The sequence below is a fragment of the Lolium perenne genome, chromosome 7 (assembly GCF_019359855.2).
Source record: "Lolium perenne isolate Kyuss_39 chromosome 7, Kyuss_2.0, whole genome shotgun sequence".
NCBI classification, from domain to species: domain Eukaryota; kingdom Viridiplantae; phylum Streptophyta; class Magnoliopsida; order Poales; family Poaceae; genus Lolium; species Lolium perenne.
In genome coordinates this window covers 223,456,030-223,478,082 of record NC_067250.2, presented here as the reverse complement: position 1 = coordinate 223,478,082, position 22,053 = coordinate 223,456,030, and the positions used below count along the sequence as shown (strand labels likewise).

Here is a 22,053-nt window from a genome sequence, read left to right as displayed (position 1 = left end):
GTGTCAGCAATTCTTTCAATGTAGCTAATTTGACACCATATGACGGAGAAGACCTTGGAGCGTCGAGGTCGACGCCTTTTGAAGGGGGGAGATGACGAGGACATCCCTACCACACAACTACCTCCGTGATTACAAGATGAAGACGATGCTGCTGTGAAGCTCAAGTCCAATGAAGTCAAGATTGGACCAATGACAAGAGCTCGTGCGAAGCTACTTAAACAACAGGTGAACTTGTTCCTAAGTGATACTTTGATCGATGAGAACTTTATACTGCCTAAGTCCTATTACTTATGTATGATCAGGTATGAGGAGGGAGCAAGCATCGCACGAGGAGGAGACGAGCAGCTAGACAAGAAGCTGGACGTGAAGCTGGACAAGAAGAAATCCCATGGACGCGCGAGGGGGGAGCGGGAGGCATGCACGAGAGGAGGAGATGTTCAGGCCGGCGCCAGGCCCAGTCGGACCGGCCGTACCGCCGGGCCATCCGGTCCCAGCCCCGGTCGACCGGTTGCCACGCCAGATCAGCCCTGTCCAAACCGGGCGCCCCGCTCGAGCCAACCGGGCCGAGTCCAGTAAGCCCGGACGCCCCGTCCGGTTGCACCCGGTCCCTGGCCCGGTCCAAACCGGACCGGCCGGTCCTAGGCCCGGTCGACCGGATCCCAGACCGGCCGTGTCCAAGTCTGTCTCGACCAGATCTATTCTGGGTCGGTTATTTTTGTATCTTTTCGATCTGAGGTCGTCCCGAACGCCTATATAAGTGTCCAAGACGCCCCCAAAGTAGATTGAGACCACGTTTAAGACAAACTCTAGTTCATAGTTGATTGCTTTGCAACTCTATTGAATCCTTACACCATATTGCATTGATTTGGTGTAAAACTGAAGTCTTGTGTGATCTGCTGTTCCATTGAGAATTAGAAGGTTGCAACTTACCGCTTCGTGGTCGGCGGCTACGTGCGCAAGTGTGTGGAGTTGCGAATATCTTGCAGGGTTGAGAGTTGTTGCATTGACGACAGGGACCAATCGAGAGATCTCGTTGCGTCATACAAGTTATCATCCACTTCATCAAGTTATCTCCGCTGTGTTCGCCCCGTGATCATCATCACCACCACTGCTTACTGAGAAGATCGGGCCACCCCTTATCAACGGGAGGGGAGGAGGGATTTGCGTCGACAAAGTGGTGGGTTCGTCTGTTCTCTCGCCGACAGAGCGGGCCCGTCCCCGCTTTTCTCTCGTCCGGAGTCCCCGAGCGCTCCCCGGGGTGCCGGGGATGACCTGGGCTCTCCGGACGGATGAAAAGCCTAATCCGGATGAAAACGAGGAGTCAGGGGCATGACTAAGCCGTTTTCATCCATCCGGATAAAAAAAAATACGTCCTAGAGCCTCGTCGGGAAGACGGTTAGGAATGCTCTAACAACTCAAGAAGTTGACGTCGAAGCCGGAATATGAATGAATAGGCCAAGATAAAGGTTATTAGTTATTAAAAGAATGGGAATGCATTGCAGATGTGTTTGCATGATCCAATGCCGAGGATCGTCATATGTGTGAATATAATACAGTCTGTATCATGTTGACGGTACGAATGAAAAATATCCGTTATAGCGGCAATTTCTGTTGAAAAGTGTGTTGCTGATCCTGAATCTTAGTCAACAGGATCATCAAGCTTCTTCCCTCCTCTTGCAAGCTTCCTCCCTCCTCTGGTCTCCTCTCTTCTCATCTCCCCAATCCACGTCAACTCCCCAAACCAACCCCCGCCGCTGATGGATCCTACTCCCGCCACCGCCGCCCGCCGCGCGGCGGCGATCGCCCGTCACCTAGCCGGCCTCCCCTCCGGCGCCGTGGCCGCGCTGCATTCCTCCCCGTGCCTGAGCTACGCGCCGCCGGAATCCACCGAGGCTCCGCCGGCATTCTCGCCGACGGAGCTCCGCGCGCTCCTCGACGGGCACCACCTGAGGGACCGCGACTGGGTGTTCGGCGCGATGGAGGAGAGCCCGCTCTTCTGCCCGCGCCGCACCGGCGGGAAGGTCTTCCTGTCGCCGGACTACAACGAGGGGAAGGAAGGGCAAAGGGAAGCCACCATGCGCCGGATCGGGTACCTCACGCGGCGGGGCGTGTTCCGTGGCTGGCTCACGGAGCCAGGGCCCGAGGCCGAGCTCCGCAAGCTCGCGCTGCTCGAGGCCCTCAGCGTCTACGACCACTCCCTCGTCATCAAGATCGGCGTCCACTTCTTCCTCTGGTAAGTAATTGTCTGCCAGTTCCCCTCTCTCCAGTTGTAGTAGTACTTCTTAACTTATCATTACGTGGCGTTTTTGCTCCTTTATATGCTCCTTTCTTTCAAATCCATTTTAAAAAAATATTTAAAATATATAAAATAAAATGTCGCCTGTACATTTTCACATCCAGTACATGGTAACAAAGTTGTTTCAGCAAAAATCGACTTTTTTGTGTAGCCCGTGTAAAAAGATATATTTTGGTGCTAAAATAAGGAATTTCTCGTGACTTTTTTTGTGTAGCCCGTATAAAATACCGATTTCCAGCGAAACATTGCGGAATGTGTACATATATATACATGCCAAAAATTTCCTCTGGATTTTTTTAGCTATTCGAAGTTTAATTTTTAGATAAAGGGAGCATGGGCACCTGAGATTAGAAATGCATTTCCGTTTTGTCTTCTACTATTTGGCTGGACCGGCAGCTTCTAATAATAATCAGAACTGGCGAGTAATGGTGCTAGTATTGGCAACTCGGAACTTGGAAGCATGTCACTCAAATCAGCGTGGTCTCATAGAACTTGACTAGGATTATGAAATGTCACTCATAATTGTAAATTGTATGAAAATTTAGGGTGCGTTTGGTAACAGCGTTTTTTAAAAGTAATAGCTAATAATACTCTGAGTAGTTTAGCTTTAGCAAAAACTACAGTTTTACATACTTCGTTTTTTTACAGAACTGCACTAATTTTGTAGTATTTGCCTATTTGGTGCCTAGGCAAGAAATATTGCAGTTTTATAATACTTTGGTTTTAGAAAAACTTGGATGCCAAACAGAGCTAGATTTCCATTATGTTCTATTCGTTGGATATTTTTTGAATTGTTTAAAATCTAGGATATCTAGCGTGCAACTTAAGGTGAACATGGTTTTATAAATGCTAATCAACATTGAATCTCACAAGTCACAACAAATTTTGTTCTTCTAAATTTACAGCTTTCACTTTTGTACCTGTCCACTTTTGTGATGATCTCTCTGTTGGATAATTAGGCACAATTTCCATGATTAATTCCAGAATATAAAACATGATGGCAGCAACTAGTAACATGTGAAACTCAAACATACTAGATGCATTAATCAACATGAGTAGCAGCAGCGCAAACGGTAAAGCATCCGTCGCTAAACAGATCGAGATATGTCGCACGTACCGATCTGGTGGAGGTGGCGGTGGAGGTGTAGCAGATGATGTCGCGGCAGTAACGTTGTTGATGACAACGTTGTTGACGACGGGGACGACGGGTCGAAGTAGACGGCGTTGAAGACGACGGTAGGCAGCACCGCCCGACTTGGACGGAAGGCGACCCGTGATGAAGAGCTTGAGCAGTCCCAAAAACCTAATTCGCCCTCTCCCGTACAGGATCGCAAGGACGAGTGGTTCCGGAGACCTGCTCTCCCGTTCACCGATGCACGTCGGCGAGCGGGATGGAGTAGGCTACGATGGCGGCGCAAGCAGAGAGAGGTGGAAACCCTAACTCGTGTATTCAGTATATTTCTGCGGTAGCCGGGCAAGAGATTATATAGGCTCGGGAAACCCTAGGCAACGTGGGCCACGACCACGTCGCACGAACGTTTCGAGTCGGTTACATATAGCCCACGATCCGGGAGCGACCCGAACCGACTAACTGCGACGCGTCCGTCTAGGACTCTGTTCGTTTTCCTGAGCTGCAAAAAGTAAGGAAAGTCTCGGCTCAATCCACTCACCACGAGCGCGGCGCGCGCGTCGTGTCGAGTCGAGTCGAGTCGAGACGAGCGAGCGAGGAGGAGGAGGAGCGCGCGCGTGTAGCACTCCTATTCTCACTCACTTACTAGTGGTGGAACAACCCACCTTATAAGGTGGTCTAACTTCCTCCCAACTTTCCATGTGGGACTAAACTTCCCACCTCTTGCCACTCCCTAGTGAGCTGCCACCAACTTGGGCTCAAACTCACAAGGCTTCCACTATGTGGGCTTTGAGATTTATAGGAAAATCTGAAATCTAGTATGGGCCACTGTTATCACCAGATTTTGACCAAATCAGGAGGTGGGCCGTAAGGGAGATGGGCTTAGAAGATTACGCATGGAAGATTTCTGAAGCGGCCTTGCACGAAGAGTTTGGGCTAGATTGCCCGTGTATCTTTAATTATAGTAGATCGCATCTTAGATTAGAAGATAGAGTTTTACCCGTGCACGGTTAGGTGCACGCCTAAATTAGAAAGTCCCCTGGACTATAAATATGTATCTAGGGTTTATGGAATAAACAACAACCAACGTTCAACCAACAAATCAATCTCGGCGCATCGCCAACTCCTTCGTCTCGAGGGTTTCTATCGGTAAGCAACATGCTGCCTAGATCGCATCTTGCGATCTAGGCAAAGACAAGCTCCACGTTGTTCATGCGTTGCTCGCATCGAAGCCTTTTGATGGCGAGCAACGTAGTTATCATAGATGTGTTAGGGTTAGCATAGTTCTTCGCGTAACATGCTATCGTAGTGCAACCCTTGCATGTCTAGCCGCCCTCCCACCTATCTTAGGTGTGGGGGCGGCACCCCGCTTGATCATTATTTAGTAGATCTGATCCGTTACGGTTGCTCCTTGTTCATCAAGGATTAGTTTAATATCTGCAATAGTTAGGCCTTACAAAGGGGGGGAGGATCCAGCGGCACGTAGGGCGTCGTTCGCTAGTCCTAAACAGGATGTTCCGGGGATCAACTTCGTGTTGGTTTTTAGGCCTTGTTTAGGATCGGCTTACGATCACCGTGCGTGGCCGCGAGGCCCAACCTGGAGTAGGATGATCCGATTATGCGGTGAAAACCCTAAATCGTCGTAGATCTCATTAGCTTTATCTTGATCAAGCAGGACCACCATATATTCGTGCACCTCGTACGAATCATGGGTGGATCGGCTCCTTGAGCCGATTCACAGGATAACCTGAGAGCCGATCGAGGCTCGTATTTAATGTTTACGTGTATGCCATGCAGGAAACTAAGCGAGGCATCTCCATCACCTTCCTGACCAGGTATAGGTCAGGTGGCACGCCCTTGCAATCAGCATCGGACGTGTGACTGTAAGGCTTTGCGGGCCGTCGCTCGGAGGGACCTCGGCCGGCCGCAGCTCTAGGTTGTTCCCGGCTCTACCGTGTTGACCGTCGCTGCCCGCCGGTGGGTTTTGACAGTCAACACATTCTGGCACGCCCGGTGGGACCAGCTTCTACATCAACCACATCGCCATCTACATCTGAGATGGCGGACGGCACGCCAGTCACGTACGAGGATCTGACGGACGAGCTCAAGAAGAAGTATGACGAGATCAAAGTCATCCTCGAAGCCGACCTCATAGGCTCTTTTCACAGAACCCGTTCCCATGGCGTCAGATGGAAAGGGTTCTCACCTGAAGGTGCACTCGATGGGATAGACCTCTCTGCCCCGTCAGAAGAACGCACCAGGTCCCTGCGGCAGGAGATCAACTACTTGGTGGCTCACTCGCTACACCGCCACTCTGAGAACCTGGTAAACACGTTGGAGCGTGTCGCTCTTCGCGTGATCCAGGAGATCATGAGGCACCAGTACTCGCCGTCAGTACCTACTCTCGGGACGCATCAAGGAGAGTTGCCACTCCAGTCCCGTCCACCGCTGCCATTCGCGTTGGCAGCACCAGAAGTGCCGGCTTCACCGGCATTCGTCGTCTACAAGATCGGTGGTGACCCTAGTGACTACCAGTTCTTGCCGGAGGCGCCTAAGGAGATCCCTCACGGGTACACGTGCACGTATGTGCCAGATTGTGGTAACTGGGCTCTCACAAACCAGGCCACAACATCAGGGACTTCTGGGAAAACAGGAGGAACGTCAGCGACAGAGCTTGAGAAGCAGATGTGGCTAACCAAGTACGCCACCCCGACGAACCTCCAGAGCTCAGCTCCTGCAGTTGGCTCAGAGCTGGAAAAGCAAACATGGCTGGCTAAGTACGCCACCCCGGCGAATCTTCAGAGTTCAACTCCTGCAGCCCAAAGACAATGGCGGATCGATCGCACCATGCGAGAGACCAGTTCGGCATGGTGCCGAAAAGGAGGGCAATCGGCTATTCCAAGCCGTACCCCGACGATTACGAGATGATCCCGCTACCACCTAAATATCGGCTCCCTGATTTCTCCAAATTCAGTGGATCAGATGGTTCCAGCTCCATCGAGCACGTAGGCCGATATTTAGCACAACTAGGACCGGCCTCAGTGTCGGATCAGCTACGCGTGAGGCTCTTCTCACAGTCCCTCACGGGATCGGCTTTCGGGTGGTACACCTCGTTGCCACCAGACTCTATCCGGACTTGGAAGCAGTTGGAAGAACAGTTCCATATGCAGTACCATTCAGAGGCTTCCGAGTCCGGCATTGCCGATCTAGCACAATTACGTCAGAAGCGTGGAGAAACGGGGACAGAATACATCCAGCGCTTCAGGAATCTTAGGAACCGATGTTATTCGGTTCGTATAATCGAAAAGGAAGCGATCGAATTGGCGTAGCGGGCCTCGCAACACCGCTCAAGGACATGGCCTCCCAAGCGTACTATCCCTCACCGGCGCACATGGTTCGTAAACCGTCGGCATATGAACAGCGCCACCGGACTGTACCAGGATAAATTCAAGCGTGCAGTAGTCCTGGTCGATGCAGAGGAAGACAAAGTTTCTGCGGGAGATCAAGAGGTAGCAGTGGCTGAATGGACTCGGGGAGGAACCCCCGTGTCCTGCAAATGGGTAAAGCCACCAGTCCCGCCCAGGGGATTTGATTTTGACGTGACCAAGACTGAGCAAATCTTCGACCTCCTGCTCAAGGAGAAGCAGTTGACGATTCCTGAAGGTCTCAAATTCCCCACGACACAAGAGCTGAACGGAAAGCCATACTGCAAATGGCACAACTCGCTCTCCCATGCCACCAACGACTGCAGGGTATGGCGTCAGCATATCCAAGCGGCGATAGAAAAAGGGCGTCTAATTTTCAACCAGTACGCCATGAAGGTCGACACCCAGCCCTTTCCCGCCGTTAACATGGTGGAATGCACTTTCCCTGAAGGTTGCCAGCCAGGGTCCTCGTTCAGCATCAACATGGTAGGACTTGGCCACCACACTGGCAAAGATGGAGACGAGGGCAGCTGCTCTCGTAGCAAGGACACAGAGGAGGCCGCTCCACGCGATCGGCTCCGTCATGATGGCAAGCGCTACGTCACAGAGGGAGAAGTAAAGAACATGAGATATCAGCGACCCCTCTCTGATCACCTCCTCAACAAGTATGTGAGTCAGTATGACCAACGCCGACGATCCAGCGATGATGATGAAAGAGATCGTCTGGCTAGAGAAGCCAGAAGACATCGTCGGCATGATCGCGATGAGGAGGAGCACGAGCGCCGTGCCACAGGAAAATCAAGGGAGCAAGACGACAATGACAGGCACCGGACCGCCCTTCTTCGTACATCGCCGGGATTCAGGAATGAGCCGATTGCCCACAATCGGCAATTGCCCAGAATGCAACCAGAAAAGGAAGGAGGCAGCCAACGTGTCTGTGTTCAAGCGCCTAGGGCCTCTCCCGCCACAAAGCAAACGCGCTGAGTCACCTCGTTGGGCAGATCTCGAAGATTCAGAAGACGAGGGAGAAGAAGAAGAAGACAGGTACCACCGTCCAAGGTGGTGCCCTGATGGACTCAGCCGTTCACAAAAGCGCAGGGTTCAGCGATTGCGCGGTCTGGAGGAAGCCGAAAGGTTATACTTGCATACGCTGAGGAAGGCACGACCTGATCTGGCTGCGAAAGTTCAGCGAACCCTGGATGAAGAAGGTCGTCCACGGAAAATGGAGTGGCGTCCCAAGCAAAGGAAAGCCGATGATGAAACATCGGCTGGTACAAACATGGTGCTCGTCCTTCCGACGGAGCTTAGTGCTCCACGATTACACGATGCACTCAAGGTGGACGACAGCAAGCGCATAAAGTCAGAGGTTGGGTTGGTTTTATCCAGCCTGACCGAGTAGCAAGAACACACCGATGAGCAAACGGGGCGAGGCTGATCTTTGTGATCGGCCCCAAAAATTACGAAGGAACATTACAGAACCTTCAGTCAGCGCTCCAACCAATATGGAGGCCGATCCCAGCAATCGGCCAAAATTATCTTCACCATATGTTCTGCTTGTGTTCAACATTGATCTACTGGGCAGCAGCCACGTCGGCGGATGAAAGTTAGCACGAATCCTCGCGGAGCCGACGTGCAAGTACAGTGCTTTGGCTAACCACAGAGCCGATATCTACAGTCACCTGGCAGATTCGGCTCGGGGGGGCATATAGTCGGATGAACATGTGCAGATAAACATGTGTAAACACATATGCAGTGAAGCATTAGGGGCCGATTAGGGAAAATCGGCCAGTAAAAAAGGAAAATTTTTTTTACATAACAGACAGCCGATGCAAGGGGCATCGACTTTAGAATTGAGAAGCAGCCGATGCTCAGACATCGACTCTAGTACAGTTACACAAAGACCAAGACCAAGTTCAGCAGTAACATCAGTTAGGCATGCAAGGCAGCCTCTTTCTCATTAAGCTGGTGGTGTTTCATCTACAACATCGGCGTTCAATAGAAGAAAGCTGATCTGAGGCAAGTTTGGCTGATTCTTCATGGTGGCTATCTCGGATTACCAGATTACCTGAGGACAGACCTTTGGTTTGACCTGTACATCCTCACCGGTATTCTCGCCTTGATTAAGGCTCGGGGGGCAACTAACCTGGTGAACACTCTGTTTTGTGGAGCCGATTGGAGTCGCATCGGCTGACCCTGCATCGTGATCTTCTCTGAAAGCAGTTCAGTGTTGCAAAAGAAAACTGCTAAAGCTAAGGAGAGGAACCGGAAAAGGAGGCCGTCGGTTTTACAGGTTTTGGACCGTCCTGTCGCTGCAAGAAAAGGAAAGGGACTGGATTCTCAAAATAGCCGATGGATAGTCATCGGCTAAGGGATTGCGAAAATTATGGTTAGATATCAAATCGCAGCCCGAATTCGAGAAGTGCTTGACTGACGGGCTAATCGACATGTGAGTCCGGCTTCACGGGCGTCCAAAAGAAAAGGGATCCGATACGTTGCTATCGGTCTTGGTATGACAAGCGGAAGGGGTGAAACTGGATTAATTGAAAGAACAATTTTCATTAATTCAAAGGAGCGGCTTTACAAGAAAGAGCCGATGGCTCTCAAAAGAGGGATCTGGTGCCTAGTGCACTGCTACTACTAGTCCTATTCTACTAGTCGTCGCTGTCCTCGTCATCACCGCCGTCGATGTCGTCGGCGCTGCTCCCAGGAAGCTCCTCGTCGCTGCTGCCCCAGCCCTTGGCCGGAGCCTCGTCTCCCTCGTCATCATCATCATCCTCGCTATCCGCCCAGGAGCGGAAGCGCTTGGTCGGCGGGTACCCGATGGAGGAGGAGGATTCATCCTCCTCCTCTTCCTCCTCGTCATCATCATCGTCTTCGCTGTCCGCCCAAGCACGGAATCGCTTGGCCGGCAGAAGCTTAGCGGGGGAAGAGGGGCCTCCCTCCTCCTTCTCTTCTTCTTCCTCTACTTCTTCTTCTTCCTCCTTCCCGACGGAGGAGGTGGGTTTCACCCGGGGATGGAGGTCATCTTCGCCTTCGCTTATCGGCTTCCCTCCGGCGAGGTACTTGTGGTCCTCTTTCCTGTCGATCAGAGGCAGTTTGCCGTCTGGCGCATGATCGGAGTTTCGCTCTGGCTCGCTCAAGGATGGAGACTGGAGGGAAGGGCCGGAGGAGGTTGAGGAGGAGGAAGACATTGCTACAGGGGAGGAGGGTTTTTTGGTGCCGATAGCCAGAACAGAGGAAGGGGATAGAGAGGGCTAATCGATCGGCACGGATAAATAATGAGAAATCTGGTGGAGATTTAATGCCATTGCAGTTTCCGAGGAGGTGATGCCAAAGCTATCGAATTTTGCAGAGAAGCTGAGAAGACAGGGCATCATGATGAAGAATACTGCGACAGGTCTGCTCTGCCACGACATGACCCTTCGAAGGAAAAAAACAGAGTGGTTTTGAAATTATCATTGCCAAAACCAGGGGGGCATGTGTTATCACCAGATTTTGACCAAATCAGGAGGTGGGCCGTAAGGGAGATGGGCTTAGAAGATTACGCATGGAAGATTTCTGAAGCGGCCTTGCACGAAGAGTTTGGGCTAGATTGCCCGTGTATCTTTAATTATAGTAGATCGCATCTTAGATTAGAAGATAGAGTTTTACCCGTGCACGGTTAGGTGCACGCCTAAATTAGAAAGTCCCCTGGACTATAAATATGTATCTAGGGTTTATGGAATAAACAACAACCAACGTTCAACCAACAAATCAATCTCGGCGCATCGCCAACTCCTTCGTCTCGAGGGTTTCTATCGGTAAGCAACATGCTGCCTAGATCGCATCTTGCGATCTAGGCAGCACAAGCTCCACGTTGTTCATGCGTTGCTCGTACTGAAGCCTTTTTGATGGCGAGCAACGTAGTTATCATAGATGTGTTAGGGTTAGCATAGTTCTTCGCGTAACATGCTATCGTAGTGCAACCCTTGCATGTCTAGCCGCCCTCACACCTATCTTAGGTGTGGGGGCGGCACCCCGCTTGATCATTATTTAGTAGATCTGATCCGTTACGGTTGCTCCTTGTTCATCAAGGATTAGTTTAATATCTGCAATAGTTAGGCCTTACAAAGGGGGGGAGGATCCAGCGGCACGTAGGGCGTCGTTCGCTAGTCCTAAACAGGATGTTCCGGGGATCAACTTCGTGTTGGTTTTTAGGCCTTGTTTAGGATCGGCTTACGATCACCGTGCGTGGCCGCGAGGCCCAACCTGGAGTAGGATGATCCGATTATGCGGTGAAAACCCTAAATCGTCGTAGATCTCATTAGCTTTATCTTGATCAAGCAGGACCACCATATATTCGTGCACCTCGTACGAATCATGGGTGGATCGGCTCCTTGAGCCGATTCACAGGATAACCTGAGAGCCGATCGAGGCTCGTATTTAATGTTTACGTGTATGCCATGCAGGAAACTAAGCGAGGCATCTCCATCACCTTCCCGACTGTATAGGTCAGGTGGCACGCCCTTGCAATCAGCATCGGACGTGTGACCAGAAGGCTTTGCGGGCCGTCGCTCGGAGGGACCTCAGCCAGCCGCAGCTCTAGGTTGTTCCCGGCTCTACCGTGTTGACCGTCGCTGCCCGCCGGTGGGTTTTGACAGTCAACAGCCACTAAGTGTAGGCCCAATATTTCAACAATCCCCCACCAGATCTCAAATCCCCATTTAGAGATTTACCAATACTCGCTGCTTGTTTATATACCAGTGTTTCAGCGGAGACTGTTAAGTTGAACTTCCGCCTAGAACCTTAAGCTACATCCATTCACACTTGAACAATGGACTAAGCCTTGAATTGCAAGTTTTGCGTGAACAGGGTTTCACTCAAAGTCATGACCAGTACATGGCTGCCAGTAGCCTACCCCGCGGGTGAAGCATATGCGTCATACTTCGTGGTCTCTTCATGAGTTTACTAGAGATCACCCAAAATCTCATAGATTGCGACGTTTAACAATCGGACCCATATAGGTGTGTTATTTCAAGAATGCTCAGAGGACAAAGATCTTTGCTAATATAGCCAACATAAACACATTAAGGCTTGTTGCCAACCTGCCTTACAGCAATTGAGAGTTGTGCATCTTCACATAGAGAGGGTTACATAATACTCTCCTCAATTAAACCACTAGTTTGTTCTTCCCAGGTCCTAATTCACGGGATCTCCGATCACAAAGGTTGGGTTACCACTATGGTGTAACATCAACGGGTCTCAAACCCATCTCCCTCGATGCACTTTCTATCACATTACGTGATAGTCCCTTTGTAAAGGGATCTGCCAGGTTTTTGTCTGTTTGAATATATGTAACAGTTATTACTCCGAGTTTCGCAATTTCCCCGACAGACTTCAAACGTCTCTTGACGTGTCTTGATGACTTCGCGTTATCCTTAGAATTGTTCACTTTGACAATTACAGTTTGATTGTCACAATTCAAAAGGATTGCCGGAACAGTTTTTCAACCACGAGCAAGTCCATCAAGAGCTCACGCAACCATTACGATTCAACAGTGGTTGTGTCTAAAGCAAGAAGTTCTGCTTCCATAGTTGACCTCGTCAATATGGTTTGCTTGCAAGATCTCCATGATATCGCGCCACCTCCAAAGGTAAATACATACCCACTTGTGGCGTGCATGGATCGCCTACATCTCGAGATCCAATTCGAATCACTATATCCTTCAAGCACACTGGGTGCCCCGAATAGTGAATCCCATAACTCATTGTACCACATAGGTAGCGCATGACCCTATCAAGTGCATGCCAATGATCAAGCACTGGTTTGACATGAACCTACTCAACTTGCTAACAGCAAAAGAGATGTCGGGTCTAGTCGCGCTCGCTAAGTACATGAGTGAGCCAACGATCTGAGAATATCTCAATTGATCTATGGCAATCCTCCAGTTCTTGCGTAGTGTCACACTGGGATCATAAGGTGTTGGAGAAGACTTGCTATCAATATAGCCGAAACGGCTCAAAATCTTCTCAACATAATGGGATTGCGTTAGAGTAATCCCACTCTCGTTTTTAATCAGCTTGCTGTTCAGAATCACATCAGCTTCTCCCAGATCTTTCATATCAAAGCTCTTTGACAAGAAAGACTTGACCTCTTGTAGTACTCTCATGTTTGTACCAAAGATCAGAATATCATCCACATACAAACATAGTATAACACCTTCGCCCCCACCATGGCGATAGTAAACACACTTGTCACCTCATTGACAACAAAGCCTGCTGAAGTTAAACTTTTGTCAAACTTCTCATGCCATTGCTTAGGTGCTTGTTTCTGTGCCATATAAAGATTTCAGCAACTTGCACACCTTTCTTTCTTCACCTTTTACTACAAACCCATCAGCTGATCCATATAGATTTCCTCTTCCAACTCTCCATTAAGGAAAGCTGTCTTTACGTCCATTTGATGAACGATAAGACCATAGGAGGCAGCCATGGATAGTAGTACTCGAATGGTGGTAAGTCTAGCGACAGGTGAATAGGTGTCGAAGTAATCTTCGCCTTCTCTCTGTGTGTAGCCTTTCGCTACAAGCCGCGCCTTGTACTTTTCAATAGTACCATCAGGTCTTAGCTTCTTCTTGAACACCCATTTGCAGCCCACTGTGCTTGCATCCATGGGGTCGTTCGATAGCTCCCAAGTTCCATTAGAAAGAATCGAGTCCATCTCGTTATGGATAGCTTCTTTCCGAGTCATCTCGCATCCGGAGATGCATATGCCTCGCAATGGAGGTGGGAGTATCATCCACAAGGTACACAATGAAATCATCACCAAAGGATTTTTCAATCCTTCGTCTCTTGCTCCGTTTAGGAGTTTCATTGTCATCCTTCTCAAGCAACATTCTCATGTGATTGTTCAAAATACTCATTAGATGTACTAGACTCGGGAATTATCTCAAGAGAAATTCTAGCAATGCTATGCATATCTTTCATAGGAAACATATTCTCAAAAAATGTTGCATCACGAGATTCCATAATAGTATCAACATGCATATCAGGTACCTCGGATTGAACTACTAAAAATCTATATCCTACACTCCGAGGAGCATAACCTAGAAAGATACAATCCACTATCTTTGGTCCAAGTTTGCGCTTCTTAGTAATTGGAATATTGACTTTCGCCAAACATCCCCATGTGCGCAAATACGAAAGTGATGGTTTTCTCCCAGTCCACTCCTCGTAAGGGGTTTTATCTTTATTCTTGTTAGGAACTCTATTCAGACATGACATGAAGTCAACAAAGCCTCCCCCACCATGCCTTTGATAAACCAAAGGTGGCTAACATGGAATTCACCAAGTCGGTCAGCGTGCGGTTTTTCCTCTCGGCAACCCCGTTTGATTGGGGTGAATAGGGAGGCGTCCTCTCATGAATAATGCCATGTTCCTCACGTAATTCATCAAAGATTTTAGGAAAATATTCGCCACCACGATCCGACCTAAGACGCTTGATCTTTCTCTCTAGTTGATTTTCAACTTCGGCCTTATAAATTTTAAAGTAGTCTAAAGCTTCATCTTTAGTTCGCAACAAATAAACATAGCAAAATCTAGTCGCATCATCAATCAATGTCATGAAATATCTCTTTCCACCTTTTGTCAACACACCATTCATCTCGCATAGATCGTAATGTATGAGTTCTAGAGGTGCCAAGTTTCTCTCCTCGGCCGCCTTGTGAGGCTTCCGAGGTTGCTTTGATTGCACACAACTATGGCACTTAGAACCTTTGGCAATGGTGAAATTCGGAATTAAACTTAAACTGGATAGCCGAGACATTAAACCAAAATTAATGTGACATAAACGAGAATGCCAAACACTGGTATCATCACTAACATTGCCACATATATGGTTCACAGACTTATTACTGAAATCGAGAAGCGAAAAGCGGAACAAGCCTCCGCACTCATAGCCTTTACCAATAAATTGTCCAAACTTGGAAACAACTACTTTATTCGACTCTAAAACAACCTTAAACCCATCTCTGCATAGAAGGGAGCCGCTAACGAGATTCTTGTTCATAATAGGGACATGCTGCACGTTCCTCAGCTGCACGATCTTCCCCGAAGTGAACTTCAGATCTACCATGCCAACACCACGAACGAAGCATGTGACCCATTCCCCATCAAGACGGAAGAATCCCGGCGACTGGTAAGAAGTGAACATGGATATGTCAAGACACACATGAACATTAGCACCTGTATCAATCCACCAACATGGAGATTGAAATATCGAAAGAACAGTAAAGAGATTACCGTACCCATCAGCATTGCTAGCGGTCACCGTGTTGACTTGCCTCTCCTTTTTCTTGCGGTCTGCCCTCTCTGGATAGTCCTTAGAAAAGTGGCCAGTCTCTCCACATGTAAAGCAGCTCAGATCTGCTTTGTTTATCATCTTCTTCTTCTTGAAGGTTGTAGTCTTCATAGGCTTATTGAAGGAGGGCTTGTTATTCCCTTTGTTCTTGCTGTAGGGTTTCTTCTGCACCATGTTGGCGCTAGACTGACCCTCTCCTTTCTCGCATTATCCTTAGCCCGAGCTTTCTCCTCAACATCAAGAGATGCTATCGATTTTCAACCGATATCTCCTGTCTCTTGTGTTTGAGAGTTGTGGCAAAGTTCCTCCATGAAGGGGGCAACTTAGCGATGATGCATCCAGCCACAAACTTGTCAGGTAAGGCACACTTAAGGAGTTCAAGCTCTTTCGCAATGCACTGTATCTCATGAGCTTGTTCGACTACAGAACGGTTGTTAACCATCCTGATGTCATGGAAGCTCTCCATGATGTACAACATCGTCGCATCGGTTGCACCGAACTTAGCATTCAGTGCATCCCAGAGCTCTTTACCATCTGTTATGTGCATGTACACATCACACAGACGATCAGCAAGAATACTTAGAACGCATCCGACGAAGAGATTATTGTTTTCCTTGAACTTGTTCTGATCTTGGTCAGATATAGTTCCTTCAGGTAAACCATCAGTAACTTCGAACACTTTCAGATGAGTAAGCCAGAGCATGGCCTTATACTGCCACCTCTTAAAGTGCACACCGGTAAACTTATCCGGCCTCAGTGCGTCAGCAAAACCAGCCATTGTTAACTCAGGAAATTGCCTACAATTAGGTTTTTGGATTGTTGGATAATTAGGCACAATTTCTATGATTAATTCCAGAATATAAAACATGATGGCAGCAACTAGTAACATGTGAAACTCAAACATACTAGATGCATTAATCAACATGAGTAGCAGCAGCGCAAACGGTAAAGCATCCATCGCTAAACAGATCGAGATATGTCGCACGTACCGATCTGGTGGAGGTGGCGGTGGAGGTGTAGCAGATGATGTCGCGGCAGTAACGTTGTTGATGATAACGTTGTTGATGACGGGGACGACGGGTCGAAGTAGACGGCGTTGAAGACGACGGTAGGCAGCACCGCCCGACTTGGACGGAAGGCGACCCGTGATGAAGAGCTTGAGCAGTCGCGCAGAGCGCTTCCCAAAAACCTAATTCGCCCTCTCCCGTACAGGATCGCAAGGACGAGTGGTTCCGGAGACCTGCTCTCCCGTTCGCCGATGCACGTCGGCGAGCGGGATGGAGTAGGCTACGATGGTGGCGCAAGCAGAGAGAGGTGGAAACCCTAACTCGTGTATTCAGTATATTTCTGCGGTAGCCGGGCAAGAGATTATATAGGCTCGGGAAACCCTAGGAAACGTGGGCCACGACCACGTCGCACGAACGTTTCGAGTCGGTTACAGATAGCCCACGATCCGGGAGCGACCCGAACCGACTAACTGCGACGCGTCCGTCTAGGACTCTGTTCATTTTCCTGAGCTGCAAAAAGTAAGGAAAGTCTCGGCTCGAGGCTCAATCCACTCACCACGAGCGCGTCGCGTCGCGTCGCGTCGTGTCGAGACGAGCGAGCGAGGAGGAGGAGGAGCGCGCGCGTGTAGCACTCCTATTCTCACTCACTTACTAGTGGTGGAACAACCCACCTTATAAGGTGGTCTAACTTCCTCCCAACTTTCCATGTGGGACTAAACTTCCCACCTCTTGCCACTCCCTAGTGAGCTGCCACCAACTTGGGCTCAAACTCACAAGGCTTCCACTATGTGGGCTTTGAGATTTATAGGAAAATCTGAAATCTAGTATGGGCCACTAAGTGTAGGCCCAATATTTCAACACTCTCTAGGGATTTTTGCTTTTGGAATCAATCGTGCAGGGTTGTATGCTAGTGTATGACAATCAATCTTGTTCAGAAAACTAGGAGTGATTATTTCTATGACTTTCCTGTGGTTCCTTGGACCAATTTCATACTATATAGAAGGCATGTTCTGGAAAAAAAACCAGTTCCAGCTTTCTTAAGAATCTTCTGATGTTCCTTATTTCTTTTTCTTTATGTGTGCATTCCAGGGGTGGTGCGATCAAGTTTCTTGGAACGAAGCGGCATCATGACAAGTGGTTGTCAGACACGGAAAATTATGTTATTAAAGGTTCTTTTGCAATGACAGAACTGGGACATGGGAGCAATGTAAGTGGCATAATACTTTTTCTGGATTCTGTAACTATGTTAGCAGTACTGATGAAGTGTATCTTCTCCTCTTCTATTGACTAACTTGAAGGTAAGAGGAATTGAGACAATAGCAACTTATGATTCCCAAACAAGAGAGTTTGTGATAAATACTCCTTGCGAGTCAGCTCAGAAGTACTGGATTGGTGGAGCTGCTAATGTGAGATCGAATTTCACTAATCTTGTTGTGTTCATATATGCTTTGCAATTTTTTTCTAGCTTACGTAAGTGTTGTCCTCGTTTTACAGCATGCTACACATACAATAGTCTTTGCTCAGCTCCATATAAATGGAAGAAATGAGGGTGTCCACGCTTTTGTAGCTCAGATTAGAGATCAAGATGAGAGTGTGTTGCCTAATATCCATATAGCTGACTGTGGCCATAAAATTGGACTTAATGGTGTTGATAATGGTCGCATTTGGTGAGTCATTGTGTTTGTACATCCTTTATGCTATCGTATGTCATTCATTGTATATCAACCAAATCTGTCTGTTCTATCAGGTTTAACAATATACGTGTTCCTCGAGAGAATTTGCTGAATCTGGTTGCTGATGTTTTGCCAGATGGGCAATATGTTAGCACAGTAGATGACCCAGATCAGGTATTCCACCCCTCCCATTCACCCCTTCTTTCTCTTTCTCGCACATATGGAGAAGGAGAGAGCTGTCGACAAAGCTTCACAGTTAGGTAAAGTCGTTTTGTTCTTCCTTTCAAATTAATATAGTATCTTATTTGCAGAGGTTTGCAGCATTTCTATCTCCTCTCACGTTTGGCCGGGTATATATTGCGGTTAGCTCGGTTTATATTTCAAAGGTATGTTGTGTGCCCTTTCCTTTTCTATGCATGGAAAGAAATCCTTCCACATTTTTTCTTTATGAGTTCCAGAAGTATAGAGGTATATAGCTCCATAAGCTTGCAGTAACTGAATGATTGAAACTGGACTCGGTACGTTAAACCAGTGAGAGTTAGTAAAGGTAGTCTTATGGTCTGGACGGCTCAAGCAAAGTAGGATATCATCAATATGGACAAGGATAGATTACGACTTACGAGTCTGTGCACTTAAGATCAGCCAGACAAGTTTGGTTGGAAACACATATTTTAAGTGCACACGAGTATTTGAAACACTAAGGCCCCGCTTGGGAACTTTGCTTAATTTTCCTCCCGTAATATTTCGGGGGTGTTTCTTGTTGTGCACTAGAAAACCAGAGAGTCGAAATACGCCTGTTTCAAGCTTGTCTTAGGTAGTAGATCGAACACAATGGCAGTGTGGCTTGTTCAAATTCAACGCCGCAGAATGAATTCCTTCTCGCTGCCGGAGACGCTGAGCTCCACTACCTGGGCGTGGTCGGACGAGCGAGACGATCTCTATGGTATGCTGACAGCGAGTGCGTGCACGGCTCTGGCGGGGTAGCTGTGCAGTGGCTGCAGCATATGTGGGGCTAGCTGCAGAGTGGCACACGGCGCTGGCCGGGATCATTGAGAGGGTCATACTACGTTGTGGTGGCAGGCAAAGCGCAGTTTCTAAGTTTTGGCGGCTCCATCGAGCCCCTCCCATTGCTTCCACTGTTGGTTTGTTGCATCTACCATTTTGGCAGAATTTAGTTGGGGTCATCGTATGTCCAAAAAGGTTAACTGGCGTATCGACCTGAAACTGGACAGGACGGAAATGGAAAACGGCAAACCAAGTGACATTTCGGGCCTCTGACATAAAATTTCACGTGCCTGCAAAATACTCCGGTTTTGGGCTGAAAAACGGTGAACGAATGGGGGCCTAACAGGTATTATGAAAAATATTATGTGAACATTATTGTTTATTGCAGTGGGACTAGTTTTTTTCAGCTTTTTACCACCAACAACATTGGAACAGCATAACCTTTTTGTTCTGCAAATATTTTAGGCCTAGTGCAGACCGCATAGTGCCACTAATAAGTTGGTAACCAGTACTGGCCACCCAGAGGAATTTGTTTTCCAATCAATTTTCCATGCATACATATTATTTAAATGTGGTTATGTACTCTTTCTTTCCCATGATTGCAGGTAGGCCTAGCAATTGCTGTGAGATATGCTTTGTCAAGGAGGGCCTTTTCAATAACACCAGATGCCCCTGAAATGCTGTTACTTGATTACCCCAGTCACCAGAGGCGCCTCCTACCTTTGCTTGCAAAAGCGTAAGTTACTAACTTTCCTTGGTTTATAGTATTTTCAGTCAAAATACATATGCATCTTTGCCATAGGAGGGCAGTTCTTGCACGTCGAATTTGTTGTGCTAGGGTTGCCTACTTTTAGGTCTTGCTACTGTTAACATCACTGCTTTAACATTTGGCACTGGATTGGATGTTAGTATTCTAATTATAAAATGCCCAATGTGTATAACATAGTTATGGAACTGTAGGATGTATTAGCATTTGAATGCAGAAATATTCCACACCCTGTCATTGGAGTCGCTAATGCAAGCCTTAGTTTTCACTTTTATTTAGCAGACATCATCATATGCTTAATTTTTTGTTATGCAGATGTATGATGAGCAGTGCTGGTAATTTCATGAAAAATATGTACGTCAAGAGAACACCTGAAATTAGTAAAGCGATACATGTCTACTCTAGTGCTCTGAAGGCTACACTAACCTGGCAAAATATGACCACGATTCAGGTATTATTAAAAGGATTTTTTTTTTCTACGCTTGGATCAGCGGTATTTACTGGATTTTCTTTCACTTCTATCAGGAGTGTCGCGAGGCCTGTGGTGGCCAAGGTTTGAAGACTGAGAACCGTGTAGGAATTTTCAAAGCTGAATTTGATGTGCAGTCTACATTTGAGGGTGACAACAATGTTCTACTTCAGCAGGTTATTTTTACTTATTGTTCTTCATCGTTCATGCATGTGTTCTAAAGGTACTTCAAGCTTGGCTTCATCGTACCTATTTTAATTTTGTTGGTGCAGGTAAGCAAAGCCCTGTACGCTGAATTTGTAGCGACACAAAAGAAGAAGAAGCCATTCAAGGGATTGGGATTGGAACATTTGAATGGTCCTTGTCCTGTTATTCCTGATTGTCTGACAAGTGGCATATTAAGGAGCTCCAAGTTCCAGGTAATTATTTTTAATTCGGATTGTCAGTGATATATGCCTCTGTATAAACATTGTATTTATGTTTTCTATGTGCATATGGATAGATGGATTTGTTATGCTTAAGGGAGCGGGATTTACTAAACCAGTTCACCAAAGAGGTATCTCAATATCTCGCACAAGGAGAGAGCAGGGAGAAGGCTTTCATGCTGGTAAAATTTACATTCTACTACACATTTCTCTTGCTGGTCTAAACTTCGTGTAAGACTAATGCAAATGATGTTTACCCAGAGCTACCAAATTGGTGAAGAGTTGGCTAGAGCGTTTACTGAGCGCACAATTTTGCAAATATTTTTGGAGGACGAGAGGAATGCTCCTGCTGGTTCTTTAAAGGTACATATTCACTTTCCGGCAATGTCTGGTATATCCGGAATTGATGCCCTTCTTTACTTTGGCATGAGACTACTGTGTGATTTTTCTTGTAAAAGTAATATTCACGTCACCTTAAATTTTGCATTTGCAGGATGTATTGGGCTTACTGAGGTCTATGTATGTCACGGTCTGCATAGATGAATCTGCATCTTTTCTGAGAAACGGTTATTTGTCGCGGGACAATGTAGCCACCGTGAGGAAAGAAGTCATGGCACTGTGCAGTGAACTCAGGCCTCATGCGCTTGCTATTGTCAGTTCCTTTGGAATCCCTGACGCCTTCCTCAGTCCACTTGCTTTTGACTGGATCCAGGCGAATGCGCTGTCCTCCGAGAGCGAGTGACTACACCTTCAGAAACCAATAACAGCTAGTGCCGTGAAAATGGAACTACTACACACGGTCGGCCAAACATAGGTTATACAAAAAAAATCTGCGAATGCTACAAAATAATTCCTGGTGTAACACTTTTCTTTGTGTATGTAACATTTTCAAAACTAGCATAGTGGCCCTCACATTGCGAGGGCATCACTTTGAATCTCTTGAAATTTTTTGAAACATAAAATTTATTATTTCATAGACACACATGTCATGAGACTGGAAGCTAATAGTTATATTTTAGAATATAGTAAGCAAACATACAAATTTAATTTGTGTATTAATTACTGATATGTCATCTAGGAAAAGTACAATCTCAATGATTATTGTATGGTCATTTAGATATGGAATCATATATAATTAAAATATCATTCTAGACATTTAATTCTTTTATATGACACGTCTCAGTGATTGGAAGAGACAGCGAAGTCCTCAGTATTACATATCTTGATCAGATTCCAAATGACACTCACTATTATTTAGTTGTCTAAAAGTTATTGATCTACCATAGTTTCTTAAATATCTCTCCATTTTTAAACCTCTAACATGATGTTAAAAAAATCCTAAAGTTTTAAAGTTGTTGGAGTAACTTAAGCTGGGCTCTAGTCTGTTAGTATTTGCCCTATTTGAATTGGTTAAGTAGGCATTTGTCATCTGTGCCCGAAAACATATTGTGCCCGAAAATCACTTTGAATCTCTTGAATTTTTTTGAAATATAAAATTTATTATTTCATAGACACACATGT

At 47.1% G+C, this 22,053-nt stretch overlaps 1 protein-coding gene across 1 annotated transcript; it reads left to right on the top strand.

The window, feature by feature from the left end:
* Positions 1-1,569: 1,569 nt before the first annotated feature.
* On the top strand, positions 1,570-21,514 carry LOC127313684 (acyl-coenzyme A oxidase 3, peroxisomal). The gene is made up of 13 exons (XM_051344160.2): positions 1,570-2,233; positions 17,284-17,401; positions 17,493-17,600; positions 17,689-17,861; positions 17,942-18,041; positions 18,179-18,253; positions 19,478-19,608; positions 19,954-20,089; positions 20,164-20,283; positions 20,380-20,526; positions 20,610-20,714; positions 20,794-20,895; positions 21,026-21,514. Exons 1-13 carry the CDS (start codon positions 1,758-1,760, stop codon positions 21,272-21,274), a joined length of 2,040 nt encoding a protein of 679 aa, XP_051200120.1. The 5' UTR covers positions 1,570-1,757; the 3' UTR covers positions 21,275-21,514.
* Positions 21,515-22,053: the final 539 nt, after the last annotated feature.